The sequence below is a fragment of the Canis lupus genome, chromosome 18 (genome assembly GCF_048164855.1).
Source record: "Canis lupus baileyi chromosome 18, mCanLup2.hap1, whole genome shotgun sequence".
In the NCBI taxonomy this organism is placed as follows: Eukaryota; Metazoa; Chordata; class Mammalia; order Carnivora; family Canidae; genus Canis; species Canis lupus.
The window spans coordinates 29,929,310-29,949,127 of record NC_132855.1 but is presented as its reverse complement, the minus strand read 5'-3'; the positions used below and the strand labels follow the sequence as shown (position 1 = coordinate 29,949,127).

General features: G+C 38.0%; 2 protein-coding genes and 2 long non-coding RNA genes across 10 annotated transcripts in view; 3 read left to right on the top strand and 1 right to left on the bottom strand.

Annotated features, from left to right (window-relative positions):
- LRRC72 (leucine rich repeat containing 72) overlaps positions 1 to 665 on the top strand; it is a 33,889-nt gene extending 33,224 nt beyond the window's left edge. For all 5 annotated transcript variants that reach the window (XM_072783906.1, XM_072783904.1, XM_072783907.1 and 2 more), the window contains one exon: positions 440 to 665. In XM_072783906.1, the coding sequence (XP_072640007.1) occupies positions 440 to 602 (163 nt within the window). In that variant the 3' untranslated portion in view covers positions 603 to 665. The remainder of the gene's footprint in view (positions 1 to 439) is intronic.
- Positions 666 to 1,998: 1,333 nt separating this feature from the next.
- LOC140608938 (uncharacterized) lies at positions 1,999 to 10,161 on the top strand. The gene is made up of 3 exons (XR_012010931.1): positions 1,999 to 5,126; positions 7,993 to 8,159; positions 9,745 to 10,161. It is a non-coding gene; the product is annotated as an uncharacterized lncRNA (long non-coding RNA).
- The window catches only part of ANKMY2 (ankyrin repeat and MYND domain containing 2), a 36,313-nt gene continuing 21,776 nt past the window's right edge, over positions 5,282 to 19,818 (bottom strand). For all 3 annotated transcript variants that reach the window (XM_072783897.1, XM_072783898.1, XM_072783899.1), the window contains exons 5-10: positions 18,206 to 18,366; positions 13,713 to 13,927; positions 12,840 to 12,975; positions 9,817 to 9,945; positions 7,711 to 7,840; positions 5,282 to 6,433 (exon numbers count right to left, since the gene is read on the bottom strand). In XM_072783897.1, coding sequence (XP_072639998.1) covers positions 6,249 to 6,433; positions 7,711 to 7,840; positions 9,817 to 9,945; positions 12,840 to 12,975; positions 13,713 to 13,927; positions 18,206 to 18,366 — 956 coding nt within the window. In that variant the 3' untranslated portion in view covers positions 5,282 to 6,248. The remainder of the gene's footprint in view (positions 6,434 to 7,710; positions 7,841 to 9,816; positions 9,946 to 12,839; positions 12,976 to 13,712; positions 13,928 to 18,205; positions 18,367 to 19,818) is intronic.
- On the top strand, positions 13,141 to 18,377 carry LOC140608937 (uncharacterized). The gene is made up of 3 exons (XR_012010930.1): positions 13,141 to 15,937; positions 16,806 to 16,980; positions 18,047 to 18,377. It is a non-coding gene; the product is annotated as an uncharacterized lncRNA (long non-coding RNA).

The window sequence follows — 19,818 nt, the reverse complement described above, 5'->3', positions numbered from 1 at the left end:
TTCTTTTTTCAATTTTGCACTTAGGTTTTTCTTTGGTTTCAGGGTTGAAAAATATATCCCCAAACACGTTTTTAAAATAATACATAACAGAGAAATAATATCTAACAAAATATATTTAAGATACTAATATGCATATGGCATCTAGAAATATTTTAATCATCTAACACTGATTTCAAATCATAAACACATTAATGTGTGAGATCTAAACTGAAATAGCTGATCCCAAATATGTTCAAAGACTGAATTTTTAAAAATAAACAATATATATAGGAAAAATAACATTCATAGTTCTGAAAGTCATTTGTCAGTAGAAGCCCAAAGTTGTTAGTGGTACGATGCTCCAAAGAGCATAGAAAAATATGGCATTTATTTGTTTAAATTAAAATTTCTCTGTAGCTTAATGGATTTTTTTTTTTTTGACATATTGCCATTTTTGCAGAACTGTGTTTGATGACCCAGAAGATGCTGTGTTCATAAGGTCCATGAAGAGATCAGCTATGGCTACTACCTCCCTGAACTGGGACACGGTTCCAACACGAGAGGAAAAATACCTTGATGAGAAAGGCACAGAGCCTCAAATGCTTACAGTTACTCTGAGATAACCTCTGATATTTCTAGAAATCCTAGTGGTTTTCTGTTATTAAACTTCTCTGTGATTAGGCATATTATATATTTATTCTATTATAACATGTGAATGTAAACAGCAACACCACTAATATAGTCCCTATACATTTTATGTTTTTGTTAAAGTAAAATGTATATACAGAAATGTACACAAATCAAGTGTTCAGCTCAACAAAATTTTCAAAAAATGAACATGTTCATGTAACAGCAGTCCTAGATCAAGAAATAGACTATTACCAGCACATGAAGTGCTTCTTCATTCCTGTTACCAGTCCTATTACCTATTAGTAGGAATCACTGTTATGATTTCTAAGCTGTAAATTAATTGTGTCTGTCTTTGAATGATTTCATTTAAATCTTTCTGGTTTCTCTTACTCAATACTATAAAATTCACCCATGTTGTTGCTAGAGACAATAGCTTTATCATTCTCATTGCTGCATGGTATTCCATTGTATGATTACACCACAATTTATTTATCCAGTCTATTGTCTTTTTATGTCACCTTTAAAGGCATGTGCCAGTTCTGGGTGTGGGCTAATGATGTGACGTTGGCCTAGCTGGAAGCCTGCTGCTAGGAGAGAGACCAGAAAAGCTTTTAGCATTTGCATGGTGCGAAGAGACAAAATGCACAGCTGGTTTTCCCCAGCTAAGCTAAAAAGCTAGACCAAAAGCTTATAAAAAGCAGAGTAACATTTCCTCCTATCTGATGGTGCTTAGACATCACCACAATGTAACACACACAGAATAGAAACACACCGTAGAAGTGAGGCTGAAACCAAGCAGGCAGGGGATGGAAGCCCTAGGGGGGAACGGTGCACTGTCCCTGAGACTCTGTAACCTTTCACCTGTGGCACTTAGGATTCTATACAAAACCAGAAAATTCAGGAATGGCCCCTGACAGAGTGTTGTACCTGGGGGAAGGAAAAGAGATTTGTTTTGGTCATTGGTATGGGTGAGCGGCTCAAGATAAAAGTGATATAGTATGTGGATCCCAAGATTTGATCAGAGAAAGGATTGAAATGTTCTCTTGTTCTCTCCTCTGGATCACTTATTCTGTAAGAAGCCAGCTACCATGTTGTGAGGACATTTATGCAGTCCTCTGGAGAGCTTCATCGGTGAGGAACTGAGGCCATGTGAGGGACTAAATCCTGTTGCCGGGATCCCTGGGTGGCGCAGCGGTTTGGCGCCTGCCTTTGGCCCAGGGCGCGATCCTGGAGACCCGGGATCGAATCCCACGTCGGGCTCCCAGTGCATGGAGCCTGCTTCTCCCTCTGCCTGTGTCTCTGCCTCTCTCTCTCTCTCTCTCTCTCTCTCTCTCTCTGTGTGACTATCATAAATAAATAAAAATTAAAAAAAAAAATAAAAAATAAATCCTGTTGCCACAACCATATGAGTGAGCCATTTTGCAAGCAGCTCCTCTGGATCTAAGTAAATCTTCAGATGACTGCACTCCTGGCTGAAAGCTGTATTGCACCCTCCTGAGAAATGCCCAGTCAGAATCACTCAGTTAAGCTGTTCCTGTATTTCTGGCCTGCAGAAACTACATGAGATAATGCTTATTGATGCTTCAAGCTTGATAAGTTCAGGGGTAATTTCTTACACAGCAATAGGTAACTAATAGAATAACTCAGTATAACCCATGGTGCTAGAAGTATTTGTGGTAGGTAAGGATGTTTGGTGAAGCCTGGCAAACTCTAAGAAAGTCACGGTGCAGTCTCAAAAGTCTCAAAAGGTTCTTGAGTAAGGCCATACTACCTTCAGCAGAGAACTAGTCATTGTTCGAAGAGCAGTTTTAGGCAAATTACTGCATCTGCCCTAATACTAAAAGCCTGACCAATGAACATCAGGTAACTTTGACCAAAGCTACTAATCATGAGCTGAGTACTATCAGACCCACCAAGCAATAGATGGTGGGTGGCCAGAGAAGCAACTTATTTCATGATGGAAATGGTGGTATATTTGGAATTAGATTCAAGCTGGCCCATAAGTTGCATAAGCAATATTCATTTTGAATTAGATTGCAGTATGTTGGATATTATAATCTCCAGGTTAACAACTAAAAGAATTGTGAAAGTGTGTAGCTTGATATTTTATTTTTAAACCTGCAATTGCTGAAAAGGATGAAAAAATTATTCCAATTACAAAAATAGGGCTAGCAAATTTTAATCTCCTTGTAAAAGAACTAATGGGAGAACGTCTCCTTTATATGAAGAAAAAGATTTCCTTAAAATGCACTCATATTTCATATTCAGTAATGAAGGGCTGCAGAGTGGCTGTGATTTGAAGATATTGTAATAAATACCATGTAGGGACAAACACAAAAGAGAAGACACGATCCTGACTTAAGTAACCTAAAACTCTACAAAATGCAACACACAATTAAGATGGTGCTCTAAGTTCTTTGTTTTAAGCAACAGAGAACCATTCAAGCTGATTGAAGTTTTCAGTTGACTATTTCAGGATCCATCAGCTCTCATGACCAGGAAACAGAAAATATCAACTTACAGATCCATATACAGGGTAGCGGCTAATGGTTGGGGCTCTAGAATCAGACCCAGCTGAGTTCTTCTGCTTACTAGTTGTTACTTGGACAAGTTAGCTAACTTCTCTAAGCTTTCATTTCCTCTTAATGGTAAGAACAGTTAATTCATAAAATTTCAAGGATTAAGTTAGACAACGGACATAAAGTCTTAGGTAGAGTGACTTTCTCAGTCAGTGCTTGGTATATGTCAGCCAATACTCTCATTCTTTTCCCAAGAGCAGTTGTGTCCTTTAGGAATTATACCTGATGTCATAGACTGAATGCTTGTGTCCTTACACCAAAAAAAATCTGTATACTGAAATCTAACCCTCAACATGATGGTATCTGGAGGCAGGGCCCTTGGGTGGTAGTTAGGTCATGAGAGTAGAGCCCTCATGAAGGGGATTATGCCTTTTTAAGAGGCCAGAAAGCTGGCTACCCTCCTTCCACTATGTGAGAACAGAGCAAGAAAATGGCCTTCTGTAGACAGGAAGAGGGTATTCACCAAAAGCTTGACCACTGTGATGTCTTCTAGCATCCACAACTATGCAAAATACATGTTTATTATTTAAGCCACCCCAATTTATGGTAATTTGTTTTGTAGCACCCAAAGTAAGACACCTGGTGTCCTAGTCAGGGTTCTCCAGAGAAACTGAATTAATAGGGTATATGCATAGAAAGAGAGAGAGTGATTTAAGGAATTGGTTCATGACATTTTGGGGGCTGGCAAATACAGAATTTGCAGGGCAGGCCAAGACAGGCCAGAAATTTAAGAATGAGTTGATGTTGCAGTTTTGAGTCTGAAATCTGGCAGTCCTTTATTGGGACTTATTTTGATCTGTACTATTGGTACGTCCATCTTGTCAGCTTCTTCAGCATCATTACTGGATATATGAGGCAAAAAACAAAACAAAACAAAAGCCTCAGAGAAAAAACAAAATGTCATTGCTTGGATCCTGAGGTCCCCAGCCAGTCTGCCTCATTTCTCTATCTTACAGTCTTATGTTTGTTTGATATATAATATCCAGGATTTTAGTTTTACTTAGTAGAAGAAATAGAAGAAAGTATGTCTATTCTGCTTCCCAGAAGCAAAAGTGTTTGGATTATTTTAAAGATTTATTTATTTGAGAGAGAGAGAGCGAGCATGCAGCAGGGGGGAGGGGCAGAGCAAGAGGGAGAAGCAGACTCCCCAGTAAGCAGGGAGCCCCATGTGGGGGGCAGCATCCCAGGACCAGGGATCATGACCTGAGCTGAAGGCAGACACTTAACCAACTGAGCCACCCAGGTGCTCCAAGAAAAATTTCTTGATAGCTTATTGAAAATAACTCAACATGGTTTTAAAAAAAAATGAATTGATGACCACCTATTTTGACGGTATTATAATGGAAACATCTATTTGAGATTATGTATAATAAAGGAAGGGAGTATAATCAGAATCATTGTCTCTTAAACTCCATTTTCAGACCACCTCTTCCCTGAAATATATCTGTAGAAAATTTTAATGTTGACATGACTTATACCTGAAGTCCCCTTCGTCCACTGGCAGTTACAGCGGTGTTAGAGTTCTGATTCATGTCAGCATTCACTTCGATGAAGGGAAAAAGTACCTCTACATTGCCACACCTCTTGCTTTTCCTATTTCTTCCTGCTTTTTCATAACCCCCCATAGTATCCGAAGACAGGCATCATGTTAACACAAAATGGCGGTAACACAAACACACACACACAAAAACAATTAAAAACCAGATAATGCACATAAAAAAGATTGGTGAGGCTTGTCACAACTGACAAGTTTAGGTGCAATCTGCCTGCTGAATTCCTACCCAGTTAACCCTTCACACTGAATTCGCTCACCTAATGTCTTTCTGGAGCAGCGTGCTAGAGGGCGTGCAGAAGGTGTGGTGCTGGGGCTGGAAGAAGTCACTGAGAGGAAGGAAGAAGAGAGCCAGCAACTCAGAAGAATATGACCAGTGCAGTGAGGTGGGAAATGCAGTCATTTTGATTTACAATTGTACACATGGAAATACTCATTACTCTGTTTTCTAGTATTGGCTGAATTTCCCAAAATGTAAGTTCTCTTAATATTTCTCTAATATCTGCCATCCCTCGATAGCAATGAGCCAGGAAACAAGATGTGGAGCTGGTTATATCAGTAGGCACGATTTATTTGACAATCATCACAAGAAACTCTGAAACGCAGTGCTATCTTCGGCGATCAGGCCCTAGCTCTGCTTCTGTACTGCATATGCTAAAAACTGGTGCCAGCACATTCTAAAAGTGACAGTTATAAATCAGTCTCTGGGCAGGAAGAGCCCAATGAAAAGCTTACAGGAAGATAAAAGTCTTTCAAGTAGAATATGGCACATGAATTGGTGTTATAACTGGGGACACACTATGTTTAGCCATTATTTAATCTGAAATTTCATGAAACATCCTTTTTAATGCACATGCTGAGATAATCGTGGCTAGGCCTTAGTTCTGACATTTCTGAAGGTACAAATACTAAAGATAAAACGTGACTGCAAGAACCATATAAAGTTTAGACTGCTCAGGATTGTTTCTATATAAATCTACAGTGAGCTGAACTGTGACAGATCCTGTAACATACAACTTTTTGCTTCATGTCATTGCATCTAAATAAGACTTCACTATTGTAAATGCTATTTATATGCATCTTATTCACATATAAGTTATGATTCATTTACCCATCTCAGTGGCTAGAAAATCCTTTCTGAAGATCTCTCTCCTACACCTGTTTTGCTTGTCCCTTTGTTCCCCAGAGCCTATATTTCTTCTTTAAAGGGATTTCTTTGGCTTTGAGAACAATGGCTGGGAAGCTGGCCTCAGAAAGGGAATAAAAATGTTTCTTTGATACTTTGAAATAAAAATTTTCCCTTGGAGTATCTGTCCAATTACAGTACAGCAATCATTAGGAAATCAGGGCATGGTAGACAGAGCTTTGCTTGAAGGCATCTATTCTAGGAAACATGGAATCCTGCCATGGTGCCATGCGGTGTCACGAGGCAGTGAGGACACAGTCACATGAGCTTTCCAGCTACCTGCCAGGGTATGAACCGTCCATGATGGCACCTGCTCTGGCTTTCACTCCTCAGATTCCTGTGGACCTGCAGGAGCATCCTGTAAGCCATCCAACCCAGCTGCATTCTGAGGGTGTTCTTTCTCCCCTTCCACAGAATCCTTAGGGTTACAATCCTCTTGGGAGATTCCTGCTTCAGCTTCTGGCTGCTCTTCATTAACACAATTAGAATTGACATCAAGTTTGCCATCTGATAAAAAGGGGGAAAAAAAGGTCATTTTGTTATTCCTACCAGGTATCAGTCTCTCTTCTAAATGCTTTACTTGTATTAAACTATTTAATCCTCACAACAGCCATGTGAGGTAAATGATTTCTGCTATCATTATTATCATGATTTTTAACAAATGGGGAAAACGAGAGAGAAGGGTTTGGCAACTTGCTCAGAATTTCACAGCCAGTACAGCAGCAGCAGCAGGATTTGGACTCAGGCCTCTGGCTCCACAGCCAGGCCTTAAATCGAAATGCTTGTCTGGGTCTGACAAAATGTGCATTCAAATCCAGCTTTGCCATGAATTAGCTTGAAGTCTTTGGGTAGGTTATTGCCTGTGCAGGGTTGTTTCCTTGGTCCAGAAAACAGAAGAAAGCACAGCAGTCAGAAGGCCTGACTATTCTGTTAACAATTTATTTGTACAAATTAAGTTTAATTTTGTGCAAATCATTCAATTCTACTAATAGCATTTTTCAAGCAGGTCGTAAAGGCAATGCGGTCTTCTGAGGGGGGATGTGGAAGTACTTTGTATCAGAGTCAACTGGGCAACTTTTTCAAACTAGATGCACTCTGCAGAACCTATGATATATTCTCAGGGGTGAGGCACAGGAGTGGAGGTGGTTTTCCACTATAGTCTGTGAATCATTGCTGAAGCAATTCACTTTCTGGTAAAAATGAGTCATACACCTCATAAGGGAGGGAGAGAAAAAATAATATGGAACTCAATGCCCAGACACTTATAGAAACTTAATCTGTACATTTGATCTGCAATGTAATCTGTAATTTATAAATTTACTCTATAATTTCACCAAACCTTTGTACTTTAATTAAAATAAATAGATAAATAAATGTTCCCAACCTTGAAATCCTTGGGTAGCCATGAGGGGAAATTTAATTATTTCCTTAGTCAAAGACCTTAACATCCTTTGTGAGCAAATATAAGTAAATACTTATCTAGAGTCCCATTGCTGCAGAGCATTCTCATGAGTCAGAATGTAGAATACAGAATAAACTATTCCTTAGAATTCTATACCTCTCTGTCTTCCAGTGACTTCTAGGCTAACCATATTCTATACATTATCCCAACAACCCTAAATAAGTACACATTTAAATGTCATTCTTCTATTGGTCATCTCCAAGTCTCCTTGGTCCCCCCCACCCCAAAGAAGACTTGGTTCCTTGGTGCCTGTGTTAATATCATTAATAATATCATTCTTCCCAATGAGGAGCAGTATATATATCGCTTTTTATATACTTACTGTTTTCCTCTTCACTCTTTTCTTTGGCAGCTTCCAATTGTTGTTTTTCATAAATGTCCTTTAGATTCTTACAGATTTTCTTATGTGCAAACCAGTGTGTTTTCTGGCAGGTTTGATCACAATATATTACCTGAAAACAGTTGTAAGTTTATTTCACTTCAAGAGCTGTGATTGCATGATATTCCAACTACGTCATTAAACCAAGAACTATACTGTAAAAAAATGTGGTTTCCCGTGCTTTCCTTTATTTTTATTTTTTTAAAGATGTATTTATTTTGATAGAGAGTGAGCATGCCAGAGCAGGGAGAAGGAGGTTGAGCAGAGGAAGAGAGAGTCCCAAGCAGTCCATGCTGAGTGTGGAGCCCAACACAGGGCTTGATCCTACGACCCTGAGATCAAGACCTGAGCCGAAACCAAGAGTTGGACATTCAACCAACTACACCCCCCAGGTAGCCCCAAGCTTTCTGTTAAAACCATGATGCACACTAATTTATATTTTTAATTTTTAGCTTACACTTTATAACAATGCATATATAATAAGTGGTCTACCAAAGACTAACAAATGATTTATGAAGAGCCTACTATGTGTCAGAATTATACAATGACAAGGAAGATAGTTGTCTCAGAGGAAACTAGGGTTGAGAAAAAGCTGGATGGAGCAGCATTGAGAGAGGCAGATACTCAACAACATGATTTACATCCTAGTATAGGTCATAACAGTGATAGGAGCACAGAGGAAGCAGTGACTCACTCTAAATGAAGGGAGTCAGTCAACAGAGAAATGGGAAAGAAGCATTCCAAGCAGAGAGATTATCTTACACAAAAATGCAATTAGGAAAGTGAATTATATGTTGAAGGACAGCAAAAAGTTTGTGTAAATGGAGTTTAGAATTTTGCAAGATTATATGCCAAACACCATGCTAAGCCCTTTATATAAAAAGAACATATACTGTAGATTGTTTCATTGGTCCTGACTCTTATTTTTCCCTTCATGTATACACTTTCCCATGTGACTTCAAAGTTCTTTTCACTGAAGGGAAGGAGAATTCACTTTAAACTTGGCTATGTGGTGTGTTTTGGCCAAAGGAATGTCAGAGCATGACAATTTCAAGACTAGACTTCCAAGGGATCTCATGTGTTTCTACTTGTTCACTTTTACCTCTGCCATCATAATTAGAGCCGGCTCAGCCTGGTCTGCTGGTCCAAAGAGGATAAGCGATATGTGGAGAAAAAGTGCCCCAGCTAACCCCAGCCAACTGCCAACATGGGAAATTAGCAAATGATTGTTTTAAGTGTTTTATATGCAGCGACAGTTAACCAATGTAGATGGTCTCAATGAATTCTCACAACAACCCCATTTCACATACAAGGAAATTGAGGTTCAAAGAAGTAATTAAAGGAGATGAAGCTGGAGGACTAATTAGTTAAATCAAAATGTAATGGGTATGATGAAGATGCTTAAGAATGCTAACTTTACAAACAATAGGAAATTAATATAATTCAATTAATTAATTAACATAATTTATAGGGTACACTGAATGTACAGAGAATCCTTGTGATAGTGTGTGTGAGAAGATACATGCATTCCAAAGATAATGCTGCCAGAAGTGGGGAGTATAGTTCAGAGAGCTTAAAGATTGGTGGCAGTAGGAAGGGAGTTGTAGTTTTACAAGGGAGAGATGATGAAGAGATTACAGTTCAAGTCACCATCAGAAGATTTAAGATTGCATATTTATGAACTGTCCTATTCTAGGTCCTTATATCAGCACCTGTCTCAATCCCTTACAGAGAATCTTTCCCTCCTTCATTCCTTCATTTACTCATATTCTTTCTCTCCTAGAAGTGGTCTGTGCAGAAGCTGGGGCAGCCTACAAGACTGACAGAAGACAGGGCACAGACCTACATTTATCCCATACTTCTCTTCCAAAATTATTTTTAAGTAGTAGATGCATTGAATTAGCATTTACACTATATTAAAATGTATTAGAAAACTAATGTCAACCATTATATGTTTTTTTAAACCATTCTATTTAGAGAATATTAAAACTTCAAGTTGGATATGAAATCTAAGCCAGATCAATGAACTTCAAAGAACTTCACTCTTACCATCTTGCATACGGAACATCTTTTACTTGCTCCCTTTTCGCCACAGGTAGTGCAAAATTCAACATCCACAAAACCCACCTGACCAGTGATGGCTTGGGTAAGTACAGAGAATGCAGTAGGATCAGAACCCTAGAATAGGTACGAAGAAGAGAAAAACACACTTGAAAATCACCATGGAAAGACTATAGAGATGACACTTCATAAACAATGTTGTCTAGAAGCAGGCACACAGAGACAATATCTATATGGCTAGCAATGACACAGACTTTATCTGCATTACCTTATAAAAGCATGGCCGTTTGTGTGAACTACTGCTTCAGAAACGAATTGATGGTATGGCTGAATAACGACATGGCATCTTGTCACTGTTAGGTGGCAAGAACTCTTTCTTCTTTTTTTTTTTTTCTAAAGATTTTATTTATTTATTCATGAGAGACACACACACAGAGAGAGAGAGAGAGGCAGAGACATAGGCAGAGGGAGAAGCAGGCTCCATGCAGGGAGCCCGATGTGGGACTCGATCCCGGGTCCCCAGGATCAGGCCCTGGGCCAAAGGCAGACGCCCAATCGCTGAGCCACCCAAGGATCCCGAACTCTTTCTTACATAAAGTCTCATCCTCTACCTTAAGTAAGAATTTGTTTAGGTTACCAGAGCTCTTCCCATGGAAAGATATTCAACTTAAAAATGAACAGGATGCTTTACTCAACATACCCTATAAAATCAGAGACATTAGCTAGTCTTTCAGAAGTTAAAATATATGCTGTCAGTTGATAAAGCAAAACATCTTTAATAGAATTCTCTGTTACAATGCTGATGCAACACTTCTTAAATGCAGCCATGCCCCACACGTCCTGCTGAGCTTTGTGACAGGGAGAGGCCAGAGACCCACCGCAGGCAGACAGGTCCAAAAGCTCTGCAGGAGGGCCCAGGCATCCACGGTGCGAGAAAGTGCCACAGGGGATCCTCATGGCACAGCAGCCAACCCTGAGAATTACCAGGCCACAGGAAATAATACTGCTTCAGAGGCTTGTGAACTCGTGAGTTGAACAAAACGCATTAGAAAGTAAAGACTGGCTAACTGGGACATTCACAACCACAAGTGTTCCAGATAAATAAAGTTTTCAAGAGAGAATATGTAACTCTTAAAGAACAAAAATTTTAAGGAGAGAAAGTTTTCTAAAATGCATGATATACCATCTCATCTCTATTCATAAACCTTTTCTCAATGACTCATATCACTAAGATAAACTAACAATTACACTGCATAAACTTGAATGATAATCATTCCATGATACAGAGCTACAATGAATTGTTCAACCCCACAATGGTCTGCTTTGACTTTTTTTAAAGTATATCTGGGCTATTTTTAGTTTTACTGTTTTCCCCTTGGAAGGTGGAATGTCAGCTACCTCTTGTTAGTGTTGGAAACACCCCCTGGAGGCAGTGCTAGCTGCTTCTCGGCATCTGTTCCCACAACCACTTCACTAAGAGAAGCATAATTTCATTCAGCATAACATGGTTTAGGCCAGCCGAAAGTGCTCATTGCCCCCCAGACAACCTGTGAAGCTAAGAATAGTCACATTGCACAGGTTTCTGAGAGAGCTTGTGTTTGCCACGATAGACCCCTTTCTTTTTTCTTGCCTGCCTGAGATAAAAATGTGAGCTTGGAGGAAGAGCATCCGATGCATTGCAACCATGAGGTCATAAGCATGTGTATAATCTTCTTTACAGCTAAAGAATATTGGGTGAAAAAATGGGAATCGATTCTTGAGCCACTGTGACAGATCTTGCCTACCTACTTTTACACTTCTGAGTATATGGGAAATAATAAACCCTACTGATTTAATTTGTGGTTAGCTAAAGTTTGATAGGTGTACCAAAACACATTCATAATTGACAAACCACCCTCATAAGCTGCTAAATTTAATCTTCTAAATGCCCAAATACCAAATAGCCAACTATATTAAAAAGTAAGGGTAAAAAAAAATCTCTATATGAAATCATGGAGAACTCTCAGGGACAAATCAGTGCATGAACTTCATGAAACCATCCAGTCTCTTGAGGTCTTTCTTATTTCATGGTTCTGAATAGATTCTTAATGTAGGAAGAAACATCTAGAATCCACTTGTCCTTATTTTTCTCAGTGAGAAGGATGGGACAGCCTAGAGGAGGCAGAGAAGAACCCACACTGCCTGAGGGCAGGAGGAAGCCATGGATGGGACTAGTGTCAGGATCAATTTCTTACCCAATAGAAAAAGGTGATAAAGGTTTTGATTGAAATATATTAAAGCATGACTGGTGTAGCTACAGTGAACAGAAATGTGTTCAAACAGGGAGTATCTTAGGAAATACTACTTAAATATATGGAAAAAGGGCAATAAATAATTCAAAGAACAGATAATAAGTTGACATTTACTTCCTATAGCTGGGAAGTATGAATGTAATTTTGAGAAGTATGGAAAATTTTATCAGAGGCCTTAAGGTAGAATATAAGAAGCTGAGACATACCTTGAGACTGTATGAGGACATACAATGAGCCTCCCCATGACTCATCCCTTCATATCTCCAACCAAGCAGACACCATCAATAATCATTTCCTACCTTCATCCAGTGTGGGACTTTGTACTGGTTTTTCATGAGTTACAAGTGTACATGTGTGTATCTGTATTACATAGCAAGTGTACCCACCTTTATAGATTTCACAGAGGTCTTTAAAATGTAATTTTCCATGTAACCATCTACATTCCAACATAGGAAAATACTATTTATTAAACCATGAGCTATATATATAAAAATGAAAGAAGGGGATCAAGAGTGGGAAACAGATGAACAGAAACAGGGTTAAAGGTATATCCATTGCCATGTCTATTCCTGAAAACTGTCCAAAATAACAAATAATTATTTTTCTGTTAAGTAAATAAATTATTAATAAACTAATGCTAAAGAGAACTTGCCTGTGATTGTACAAAATAGGGTAATTAGGTCTTACTGGTAGAGTTAACTTAGTTATGAGGAGCCTTACAATTTCAACAGGAGCAATGCTTCGCACCAGCTGCTGGAGGAGTGTGGCTTCACAGTAAGGAAATTTTCTGATACTTTCTCTTATGATCTTTTCTTGATATACGGGAAAGCCATCAGAAGCTCGGCCTTTTAACAAGCTGAAAGATATTTTTTATAAAGTAACTGAAGTTGAATCTCGAAGCATTTCCTCCCAACTGAACCCATGAACTTTTAGTTTCTTTGCTACTTAAGATTTTCATGGTCTCTTCAAATCATGAGGATAGACTAATTCAAACTGCTGTTCTACCTGCATGTTAGGCTAGCCCATATCAGGTTTACAGGCCCTGCCATAAAACACACTAACCACCGTTACCGGATTAGCTAGTTACTTATTACCATGCCAGTTATTTGTACAAAGTGTGAAAACTCTCATTAAGTTACACCCTTCTGACATAGTTCACTTTTCTCAGTAAAACTATGGAGGAATTTGACCCTTGGTGGTCAGAGAACAAGGATAACATGCAGCTCTCCCAGGTTCAGTAATGGAGATAAGCTGAGCACCATTATGAATCCAGAGCCACAACCTACGGCATGGCATACCCATCCTCAAAGTTGGACTTGGGTTACTTTCTACCTTTTACACATCTACTTAACTTCTCCAAACTTCAGATTCCTCACCTGTAAACTGGGGATAACAAAAACATCATTGAAAAAGTAAAGTACTGAAAAATCACTCAATCTAAATATAGCATTGCCTCTTATTTCCTACAGACTATGAACCCAACAATAACAACTGCTGCTAAAATGCTTAATATTTTAATCTATAATGAGTCTTCATATAACAAAACATTATCCATTTGGGTATGTTTTACACATGACATGGGAGAAACAGTACCTTTTGATCAGAGTGTCCAGTTTATTCTCTCCATCTTTTAAGAAGTTAATGCATTTCTGAAAGATACAGCTGATGTAATGCATTTTCATAGCCAATACTTCATTCATGTCTCTTTGCTTCATACATTTCTCACAAATTAAATCCATCACTTTGTAGCATTTATTTAGAGCGGTTTCTTCTGCCAGCAGAGGATTCTCATTTATAAGCATCACGATCTAGAAGAAATTCCAATGACCTTAGAAATTCCATGAGAGGCTTTTCATTGTACAAATTAGATTTTTAGTTTTGGTTGATTTCAACAGATAACCAAATAAAATCTTTCTTAGGGTTATACATTTACTAGGTTAATTCAAATTAGAATGCAAATTGCCAATGATCAAAGTGAAAAAACTAATATAGAAGGACCCTGGCATCATGAGATTTCTTGAAATCTGTATATATAAGCTGTCCCATGATCTGTCATCAGGCTGAACCAGGTGTTAGTATTCCACTGAGAGTTATGGCTTTAGATTCTCTGTTAAAAGCACTTTTACTAAAGCTAAACACAGCATATTTACATATGCTTTATATACAGAATCAATTCAAGCAATCACTACTTATAGCTAACATTACTAGAATTTCACAGCTAGGAGTACTATAATTCTCATTAATTCTTATTAATTCTAAGGAAATGAAATTTTAAAGGAACTAAGTCTAAAAATAAAAAGTGTATTACTTTCCAATTAACTATATTTCTCTGTGGAAATTTTTATGATATGCTTCTAATCTTCTATGGTGATGAGAATAGGTCAAAGAGGAAAGCAAAAATAGCCTTAAAAAGAGGAATATTAGAGAGTTATCAAATATGATGCATTATGAGTCCCACACATCTTATATATGCACAGATTAAGTACAAAATCAGTGTAAGGAGTATTTTTTACTGGCTTTGTAATCGGATAATTACCTACCTGAAGGTCTGCACAGGGTATGACATAACAGTAATGTAAACACATGCATAACATGGGCACAATTGTATTCACAGAGAAGTCAGTGTTTGTTAACCTATGTGTTACAGCTAACTACCTATCCTGGGTAATGTAAATGTCAGGGAATTACAGATAGCAGATTTCATGAATTAGATACTTTTCTTCAGACATGAAGAAAGACCATTTGTTAACTTATGTAAATCCCATGCCTAGTCTCCCACCTGGAAATTTAACATAGATTAAGTATTCTTGTGAAATCAAAATATTATTTGTACTTATTTTTGATACTACTAGATTAATATATAATCTAATATTTTACTTAAAGTATAGCACTCAAAAATAAATGAGGGGTCAAGAAATAAGCATAATGAAAAGCCTTGTTGATAAATTTGCCGATGACTTATCAAAAATTAACTTTTGGCAGGGAAGGCTCATTAATTACATGTTTATATTTCTACTGTCAACTGCCACCATTTGAAACTATTCAATATTTTTGTGTAAAGCATTTATTATCAAACCATAGGATGTTAAACTTAAAAGTAAAAACTTAAAAAAAAATCTCAGAACCCAGACTAATGATTTTTTCTTTGTTATGACAGTAGGCTTTATTTATTTCATAATATGCACCACTATACCTAAAGAAAAATGATATACAACTACAGCTTTACTATGAGCTTACTGAAACATTTCATAGATACACACAAAAGAATAATATTTGAACTAGTTTCCTTCCTTTAATCTCTGTAGCATTATAAAGCCATCCATTATAAAGAAAATCTCATTATTAATTAGTGAAGAGAAATAAACATATTCCATTAAGCATAAAAGCCTGATACCACTCATCTCCCAAAGAACGTTAGAATATATTCATACAGTGGCATTTTTTTTTTTATACAGTGGCATTTTGAATTATTTTTATTTTTTAAATACCTTTAAGAAAAAATTATCAAACCAACGATTCTGGGCTTAAAAAGTTAATAATCAAAGACAGGATCACTTGGGTACATCTGTCTCCTGACTACTTAGGGACCCTGCTCAATTCTGTTGTAATTTTTTTCTGTGATTCTGTTTTTTTTTTTTTTTCCCCTATAACCTCTGTATTCCAGGCATCAGCACAATTCCCAGAGTCCCTGTTGAAAACAAACATCCTTAATGCTACAAGAGCCATTTACCCTTGACGCAAATACAGCTGTGTTAAGTGCACTGTAGTGAAAAGGTGAATTGTGTATCGAGGAAGATTTCTGTGCTGCTTTTTAAAAGGTCTGGGACTTTATAGAATGGCTGTTAGTTACTTTTTTATAATATACCCCAGGAAGACCGTGGCTGGCTTGGAAAGGGGTAAAGCATTGAAAATAAGGCACCACAAAAGCACTGTACAACTTTTATCCAAAGTGTGGGAGAAAAAAGGTTTTCAAGTGAATAGATCATTTATACCTACAAAAAGCAAGGTCTGATGTGAAGAAAGGAACTATAATCATAGAATAATGTCTCTTATAAGACCAAGTGTGCTAAAAAAACAAAACGTAGGCTATTTCAGTTTCTATATCTTTACCATTTATTGCCTTCATAAATATACCCTTATTTTAATTTATTCAAACATGTGCTTTTAAAAATAATTAGAGATACAATAATTCTTAAGCCATTTAACTTGAGAGTCTAGGTTCCATGTAAAATAAAAAAAATACTCCAAAGGCTCAATTATCACAATTATTGAGATTATTGCAAGCTCAAGGGGGTAGAAACATAGATATAAAAGACAGTGAATCAGAAAAACAGAGAATTTCTTTAGTCTAAACTAGAAGATCCTATAATGCTCAGGCTGGAAGGACCACAAGGGCCTTGTAAAACCACACATATTTTCTACATCGAGAAATACTATATCCCTAGGAAAATTCTTGTCTTCCCACCCCAGCCTGTCCCACCTCTAAAAAAAGAATGCCATGGACAAGGAGTTAGTTCCTATATAGAGGTTCTCTCTTCACCTTTATATGCTGGGGGAAAAAAAACAAACAAACTATTGATACTGAAGCTAAATATTTTTTAAAGGTTAAATTCTAAGTTCCATGTAATCTCCATCATAAATATAAACATTCAGTTCATGGCTGAATTTCTTTTTTTCCCCACTTAGGTTCACAACAAGTGTTACCTCCTGGGGTTCTTTCAGGATGTGTAGTAAAACATTTGAGTTTTGAAATAAAAAACAGAATAGACTCCACTAGTCTATCTTTTGGAAGAGGATCTGCTAGTTTGTCATCCTTCTTGCTGGCCAAGAAAACTCATTTGGGTGGAATGCCATATGACAGGTATATTTTGTTGGTTTGTTTCTTAAGCTTCAAAGTCTGTATGCAAAGTGAAACATCAATAAAGTAATAACCGGACATATAATTTGGAACTTATACCTTCAAAATGAGTGTCAGTCTTCAAAAGAGTCACTTTATGAGAACTGTCCACTTATTTTAATGGTGTTCCGGATGTTCCACAGATTCACTATAATAGACTTTAAGGGAAATCTATTTCATTGCATTTAGAGTAACATTTTGTATTAAGGGAAAACCTCAATCTTTGATCCAATTTACCATCTTGCTCACCAGATAGTTCTGAATTACTTTCAAATCTACATATATTATGAACAAAGATATGAATAATTGAAATTTGAAAAAGAATTCTTTTTTTTTTTTGAAAAAGAATTCTATGGGTAGCACACACAGAGTTTTCTGTAACAGTTCCTTGAGAAAACTATACTCATTTGGATTGATTTATAAAAAATAAAGTTAAAAAAATTTTTTGTAAACAAAAAAAGGCTGTATGTAAACTATGAAGAAAAGAGCACTGAAAATAGTTCAGAATGGCTCTTGAAGTGTCTCTGTTAAGCCAAATGAACTTCCAGGTTGGTCTAAAAAGTTGGATCATCTGTGTGATTTGACTAATACTGGAAGAGCTATATTACTTAAGGGCATCAAATAGCTACTTGCATTAAAATACGTGCTCATGATTTCAGAACATTTGCTGATAGGATAATTGTTATATCCTACCCTTCCAAAATCCCCACACCAGTCTGTGTACCAGGTTCCAGCTTCTGCGAGTATTGGCTGCTATGGGCTCAGAGCTGCCTCCTGCTCCAGAAACCTGCCTTTATCCATCGGTAGTTGCCTTCTTGGTTGGCAGTACCTGGGAGCATGTCCTCTCCTTCAGGGGACAGGCCTCAGTTAATGGCAACTGAGTGATACAAAAGCCTGCTCCCTTGCCTCTCTGGAGCCCTAACAGCTCAGAGCTCCCAGTGAGATGAGGTGGAAGGTAGGCTTCAGCTGAATCCACCTCTTTGCCTAGCTTTTCCTCCTGGTCCAGTCTGTGTCCCTCACTCTCTTTCAGGTTTCAACTGAGAGCACCCACCCCTTCACTGTAACAACTGAACAACAGGCCCCATTTCAAGCTCCACATCGGCAAGATCCAACCAAGACGACGATGATCTTATATAATTAAGAGCAGTTTAAACTCTGAAGCAATATTTAAATAAAAAGCAAACACTACCTTGACAGGATGAAGGTTTGTTGTAGTAATAATTTTGTGCAGTGGGCCTGCCAACTTTGGAGGCAGTTTTGGCTCTTTATCCAGTCCCTGGGGTTTAGTGTAATAATCCAATCTCTCTCGAGGAAAGAAATTGTTGATTATAGTCACACAATCATGTTGACCTTTTAATAGAAAAACAGGAAATTTGTTATTTTATTATTCAAAATGTGACATTTTCCATTTTTTTATTATTTATGTTGCTGTATTCTCATGAAGTAAACATGCATCAACGTCTTTAATTTTCAAGAAAAGAGAGTAGAAGAGGAGAAGGAGGGGCAAAATGTTTTGAGGAACATTTATAAGCATGCTTTGTGAAGTCCAAAACATAATTCCCTTTTAAAGACACAGAATCTATAGTACATATGAAGATTATGTGGATACAAAAAAAATGGATTTCAATTTATAATTGACCCTAAGTATTTGATATAAGTTGCTTGTTTTCAATTAAATTTAAATGTATCTTCTTACACCCTTACAGAAATGGTCATTCTTTCCTAATCACATCTAGCTTTCTTTACACAAAATATAAATTTATTCTATAAAAAGTTAATAATAATAATAATAACAACAATATACTCATCTCCCCAAATTTGAGAAAAGCTTGGTCTCTTTGTAAAATGAATTAGAGGGATCCCTGGGTGGCGCAGCGGTTTGGCGCCTGCCTTTGGCCCAGGGCGCGATCCGGGAGACCCTGGATCGAATCCCACGTCAGGCTCCCGGTGCATGGAGCCTGCTTCTCCCTCTGCCTGTGTCTCTGCCTCTCTGTCTCTCTCTCTATCATAAATTAAAAAAAATATATATATAAAATGAATTAGAGAAAAAGTTTTGCTGGCATAAGCTTGGAATTCACAGTATGGCTTCTTAAAGATCCCTATGCCACTTGTCTAAGCCATCTCTAGAGGTAAAACTGGTTCTATGAAAGCAAAACTGTCTATGGAAAAGCTGGTGGCCTGAATGTGTATTCCTGTCACTTCCCCATCTCCAGCTCCCTCACCACTAACTCTCTGGGGCAAGGAAGTGGCCACTCTAGGACAAGCAGGCCGAACCTGCAAGGCACTTTCACAGGTGCAGGCTTTTGGGATCTTTGGAGGAGAGACTTCTTCCTCTTTTCTGCCTGCAGAAGGCAAAGGAACCTGCCTCCCAGCAGCAGAGAGTCCTGGGAAGTAGGTTCAGGCACTGGGGCTCCCAGAGAGTTGGGTGGCCTGTGTGGTCCCTAACCACTTGTGCATAGTCTTAGGAGTGTCTGCTTGATCCAGCTGACAAAGGTGATCTGCAGGGGGATGCACTGCAGACAGGGTGGACTGGGGTACTTGAGGCTGGTAGAGAGCCCTGCTTGCCTGGGATTTCATAGAGTACAGCAGTTTCCCACTTGTGTCTCAGTGAGGGCAAAATATCTACTGATTTGCTGACCCTGGGCCCACAGGTGTAGAGACAGTGGCCCTTCCCTTCACTACTCCATAATTATGTCAGCTCTACCTGGCTGCCTAGAAGATATAGAGCAAAGTACCCAAGGGGATCCAGCATCACAGAAGACTATGCATTGCCTCCAACAGATGGCTTCTGTGGTGGGAAGT